Here is a 6,585-nt window from a genome sequence, read left to right on the forward strand (position 1 = left end):
GGAGCCAGTGCAGGTCCCTAAGAAGAGGGGTAACATGGGCTGACATTGGTAGGTTGAAGATCAGGCGAGCGGCTGCGTTCTGAATGAGTTGAAGAGGCTTGGTGGCAGTGGTCAGTAGGGATGGGTACCGAATTCGGTACTTTTAAAGGTACCTACCGAAACACGTCGGTACTACCGAGTATCGATTCACGTGAGATCCAACGGTGCCAATTTTCGGTTATTTATTTATTTATTTTGTTTACCGCAAAACGAAACCACACGTTAAGCGGTTCAGCTTGTGCAAACCAAGCGTTGGCACTTTGTGTGTGTGTGTGTGTGTGTGTGTGTGTGTGTGTGTGTGTGTGTGTGTGTGTGTGTGTGTGTGTGTGTGTGTGTGTGTGTGTGTGTGTGTGTGTGTGTGTGTGTGTGTGCGTGTGTGTGTGTGCGTGTGTGTGTGCGTGTGTGTGCGAGGGTGAGAGAGAGAGAGAGAGAGAGAGAGAGAGAGAGAGAGAGAGAGAGTAAGTTACTTACTAAGTGTAGTAAGATGACGGAGGCCCGCTAACATACGCTACACCATAGATATATATAATAAACATGAAAGATGTGTCCCAACAATTATCAATACTCGTATTTTGGAATATACCTGTACACCCCGCGGTATTGCTATTGAATGATGTTTTTGAGTTTGCAGTGAATCCACAACTAAAAAGATTGGTTTTATCGGGTATCACAGTAGCTAAAAAACTGATCGCATCACGTTGGTTTCAACCGGAAAAAATTTGCCGGAAAGTGTGGTTTCTTACATATCTCGATGTGATATATCAAGAAATATCTACAGCAAGAATTCTGGGGCTCAATGAATCCAAAATGTCAATGTGGTTAGAAGTGGTGGAGAGAATAAAAGCTAGCCTATAATGGTGGTGTCTGGTTAGGAGTGAGGGATAATGGAGGTACTATCCAAGAGGGGGTCCGGGAGGCGTGTAGCTGTTCCGCAACAGTAAGTTACTTCTGGGGTAGGCCTGATTGGCCCCGAAAGCACGTGACACGCGCGCGGCCACGCCCCCCCGCGGCAACCTCAGGACGCGCAACTCTGTTCAACGCCGCCCGCCGCAGAGGAGGAAGAAGCAGGAGTTCGCCGCACCTTTCACATCCCTTTCACATCGCAGTCATCATAATAACATAATAATAATCGCGCCGCAGTCGGCAGTTGAAGTAAAGTAAGTGCTGTATTTTGAAGTAAAGTAAGTGCTGTATTTTATTTCACATCAAGCAAGATTCACGGCGCCTTTCACATTGTAATATCATAATAATAATCGCGCCGCAGTCGGCTCACTTTTCCCATGTGCAGGCAGTCATCCACGCTGCAGCCATCTAATATTAATCACTTTTCAACGTTGAAGTAATGCTTAAGTTATAATTTGAGTCAAGAAAGCGCGAGCTTCACTCACTTTTCACGCGTGCAGGCAGTCATCCACGCTGCAGCCATCTAATATTAATCACTTTTCAACGTTGAAGTAATGCTTAAGTTATAACTTGAGTCAAGAAAGCGCGAGCTTCACTCACTTTTCCCATGTGCAGGCAGTCATCCACGCTGCAGCCATCTAATATTAATCACTTTTCAACGTTGAAGTAATGCTTAAGTTATAACTTGAGTCAAGAAAGCGCGAGCTTCACTCACTTTTCCCGCGTGCAGGCAGTCATCCACGCTGCAGCCATCTAATATTAATCACTTTTCAACGTTGAAGTAATGCTTAAGTTATAACTTGAGTCAAGAAAGCGCGAGCTTCACTCACTTTTCCCGCGTGCAGGCAGTCATCCACGCTGCAGCCGCCTAATATTAATCACTTTTCAACGTTGAAGTAATGCTTAAGTTATAACTTGAGACGCTGCAGCCATCTATATTGAAGTAAGTGCTGTATTTTATTTCACATCAAGCAAGATTCACTTTGTCACAAGTGCTTAAGTTATCACATCAAGCAAGATTCACTTTGTCACAAGTGCTTAAGTTATCACATCAAGCAAGATTCACTTTGTCACAAGTGCTTAAGTTATCACATCAAGCAAGATTCACTTTGTCACAAGTGCTTAAGTTATCACATCAAGCAAGATTCACTTTGTCACAAGTGCTTAAGTGCGCCTATCAGCTAGCTGACTGATGTAAATCTCATTACGCCCTCATGGTACGCGCGCATCAGGCAAGGCCCTTAAAACAAGATTACAAACATCACAAAACGCACTGGTCAGACTACTACTTGACTGTAAAGGAATGTGAATCTCTACCCACATTCAGCACCGCTCTTAAAGAGCACAGGCGGGAGGCTGCAATTCCCCCACCACCTCCATATATCCATATATACATATATTCCAATATACATGTATATATTCCACGCACGCCGTATGTATATTTCTCTCCCACCCACCCCCTCCTAATGTATATACTCTGTCAGGATCTAGGGGTAACAGTACTGTATATTTGAATACCGTTTATGTCACACACGTATCAGTACTAAATACGCATATGCCCCTATGCTGCAAATGTCGCATATGTTGTGTATGTCATAAATGTCTATATGAATTGAAAATGGGGGACCCTGATGTAAACAAGACAAACGCCTTAGGCAGGTCTGCATCCCCTTAACAATTGTGTGTATTGTGCCGTACTGTATTGTGCCCCATTCTGCAATCTGTTAAATAAAGTTTTCATTCATTCATTCATTCATTCATTCCCTCATTGCAAGGAAGGACGCACATGCGATGGCGGATCCCGTGGATCACTGCTATGCCAGGTACTTCATTTGGTGACTAGATTTCAGAAGGCTAATTGTAACCATATGTATATTTCTCTCCCACCCGCCCCCGCCCCCATCATGCGTATATATAATATACTTTGTCAGGATCTATGGGTAACTACTGTATATTTGCATATCGTATATGTCACAAATGTAACAGTACTAAATACGCGTATGTCATGTATGTCCCCATGCCATCAGCGTCATAAATGTCACTATGAATTGAAAATGGGGGACCCTGATGTAAACAAGACAAAAGTCTTTCTCTGGTCTGCATCCCCTTAACAATTGTGTGTATTACGCCGTACTGTATTGTACCCATTCTGCAGATATTTGTGACAAATAAAATGTACTATTATTTGTCCGGTAAAAATATACTTGGCCGGTGGATTTTTTTCATCTACCAGTGGGTGAAAAAGTAAAATGTTTGCGTTCATTTGGACTTTAGACGCCGTGGTGGGGTTTGTGACCACCCAGCGAGAGCACAAGAGACGAATATAGAGGACTACCCACAGTTAAAGGTAATCGCTGTCGTGGATTATGATTATGATCATACTAGTCGCAAATTACCAGTAGGCTAATTGCATCTCTCCTGTACGCAGGGTTGGCTGCCTGACAAGTTTCCACTTCATGTGTGCAAGTATGAAGGCGAGGTACGCCCATTAGGAGACCACACTGGTTTCGTCTCTACAGTACGCGCGGATGTCCACACTGTGGAACAGGCCAAGGAGTGGGCGGCATTGGTGAACGCGTCATCTGGGGTGACATGGCGAGTGGAGGCTACCCGACCATTGCCGGAGGGCAGGGTCCTATTCCACGTAAGAATTGCGTTGTCAAAACGTCTTACTGTCATTTGTTACTACCATTTCTGTCTTTCACCCATACTGCTAGGCCATACACGCAGGCCATACTGCTAACCCATACTGCATTCAATCAAAATGTTGCAGAAACGTTACCGGTGCCAGCATAAGACGCGGCACGTGACATTTAAAAACACCGGCTGCCAAGCTACCATGGAAGTTAAAATGAAAAATAGAAGAAGCCTGTGAGTTTGAACTATACAATACTTATAATTCAATTATTTTTATGGACATAACAGTTGGGGCCTAGTTTTAAATTGTTAAGTTGATTTTGTTTCACAGGAGCAAAGACCCACATATCGCTCATTTCCCATTGGAAGTTCGCATTGTGAATAGGCACAATCACAATCTCCATGTCGCAGATGCCATGCGCTATAGAGATGTTGGACAAAAGGCCATAGACGTGTTGACCGGGTTATTAGAGTTAGGCCACACGCCTCCTTCTGCTTTGTTTGTGCTAAAGCAGAATCTGGCAATTGAACACGGAGACGACTACGTCTATGCTGCAGCCAACAGAGAGATCTGCCCAGACCTGGCCTATGTGCAAAGGTAGACGTTCAGTTATACAGTACTGCCAAAATATTCATAACCGCGTAGATGTTCATTTAATTGGAATTGTATGCAGTTACTAAATTAGTGTTCTTTGCCAGATTGTCCGGAGCGTTGACCAAGGACAAATATGGCACCCAGCGTGGTGCAAGTATGTTGGAAGCCCTCGGGAATCAGGTGGACGCGTACAACGCCGCGTGCCAGGACAGCTGTGCTGTAATGGGAACCTCTTCTCGCGGGGGCCCATTAGTCGCAGTGGCCTCTCCCCTCATGAAGCGAGTGCACCACCAGGTATTTTGGCTATTTGTATCTGTATACTGTGATTTTGTCATGGTGTTCCATTCAGTGGTGCTGAGGTGGCAACTAACTAAATCGCCTACCAGTTCGCCTACAGAGCCAACAGGTCCACGGAGGACGCCATCGCCACGACTCTCCACTCTACCCTGTCCCATCTGGAGAGAGCGGGGGGGGCTACGCACGGCTGCTCTTGCCCCCCCACGCACACGCACACACAACATTAACATTAACAATTATCTTTTACACCCCCCTGTTTATATTAATGTTATTTATGCCCCACCCCTGTTTTTATATTTAATACTGTGTTTAGGACTGTTTTTATTTTTTTACTAGCACCTAGGGCACCTAGGGTTGCATTTTAAATTTCGTTGTAACAACTGTAACAATGACAATAAAGATCTATTCTATTCTATTCTATTCTATTCTATTCTATTCTGCTCTATTCTATTCTAAACAACACACTAACTAACACTAACTATGCCTGCCTCTGTGTCCGTCTGTCTGTCCGTCTGTCCATCTGTGTTTGTCGGTCTGTCAGCTGAAGCACAGTGGCGAACTCTGCTTCATAGATTCCTCCGGCAACATGGACAGGGAGAACATCAGAGTTTTTTTGTTGCTGACCCACAGCCCTGCCGGAGCTCTACCATTGGGGATCCTTTTCTGCCAGTCTGAGGATGAGGAGACTATTTTTGAAGGGCTACAGCTGCTGAAGAATTTGATTGGAGAGAGGGCCTTTGCTGGCAGGGGAGAAGCTGGGCCACAGATCTTCATGACGGACGACTGCGCGGCAGAGAGGGGAGCTTTAGGGAGGGCATTCCCACAAGCCACTTGCCTCCTGTGCATTTTCCATGTGCTACAAGCAGTATGGCGATGGCTGTGGAGCAAGGCGAGTCTGGTGGAGTGCAGAGACAGGCCAACTCTGTTCACTCTGGTTAAAGGGATGCTCTACTCAAAGGAGACAGCAGAGGTGGACAGGCTGTACTCTGCAGCGAGAGAGCACCCTGTTGCTGTCAGGTTAGTGCTTAGACATTCCCACAATCACATCCCACAATCACACAGCAGTCTTGCAAATTCGGTGCAAGAAAGTCAGGAGGCTTGCATTTGCATACTTCATGTGTCTACCTCTTCATGAGCCTGCTGTCATTACATCGATGTATGTGCATTTTCTGTGTTTGTTTCCTTATTTGATCAATTGCAGGTATGAAAAGTACCTGCAGTACATTGAGCGCCTGTACAGTCGCAGGGAGTGTTGGGCACTAAGCTACAGGGGCAGCCACGGTCTCCTCACCCGGGGAAATAACACCAATAATTACGCTGAAGCAGCGATGCGCGTCCTCAAAGACGGGATCCTCCAGAGGACAAAAACCTTCAATCCAGGCCAACTGTTTGACATCCTGACCAAACAGCTGGAGGTCTACTATGAGGCCCGCATTGTGGATGTTGCCCTCGGACGCTGGCGGACATATCAGAGGAGGAGATTCCTTCCGCAGGTTACCAACATCACTGAATCTCAGATCCAGCAGGTACTATATCAAATGCATACTTTTAGAGATGACTACAGTAACCAGTGCAGATTTAGCGTGCAGATTTAGCCATTGTGTAATGTCCCTTGTATGACGCATGATTTGTATAGCTTGAGGGCAACAGGTACGAGGTGAAGGGCTCGGTGACGGGGGCGTACATCGTGGACGCGGAGATGGAGCTGTGCTCATGCCCGGCAGGACAAACTGGGGCCCCCTGTAAACATCTGGCAGCAGTGGCCAAGTTTTACCCTGTGGATATGTCCAACACTTTTCTCCCGACAACTCCGGAGATGAGGGGAGTACTGCTCAAATTAACATCAGCAGGAGGTAAAGCTAATACCTTTCTTTTCACAATAAACTAGGGATGCTCGATATTGGCTTTTTTACCGATACCGATATACCGATATTGTCAAACTCTTAATTTCCGATACCGATATCAACCGATATCAACCGATACCGATATATGCAGGGTCCCCCCCCCCCCAAAAATGGAATAATTTCAGGTAATTAACATTACATATCTCTTGTTGTGGAATTAATGCATACTTTTGACAATAAATAAAATCAGAAATTGTTCTTACGCGCTTG

At 45.5% G+C, this 6,585-nt stretch overlaps 1 protein-coding gene across 1 annotated transcript; it reads left to right on the top strand.

The window, feature by feature from the left end:
• Positions 1-3,995: 3,995 nt before the first annotated feature.
• Positions 3,996-6,359, top strand: LOC311242027 (uncharacterized protein; the record flags this gene model as incomplete). Its single annotated transcript, XM_084330982.1, has 5 exons — positions 3,996-4,177; positions 4,279-4,468; positions 5,013-5,488; positions 5,673-5,997; positions 6,108-6,359. The coding sequence occupies 5 exons, from the start codon at positions 3,996-3,998 to the stop codon at positions 6,357-6,359; spliced, it is 1,425 nt and encodes a 474-aa protein (XP_084187108.1).
• Positions 6,360-6,585: the final 226 nt, after the last annotated feature.

This window comes from Notolepis coatsorum (assembly GCF_963971535.1).
Source record: "Notolepis coatsorum genome assembly, chromosome: 15".
NCBI classification, from domain to species: domain Eukaryota; kingdom Metazoa; phylum Chordata; class Actinopteri; order Aulopiformes; family Paralepididae; genus Notolepis; species Notolepis coatsorum.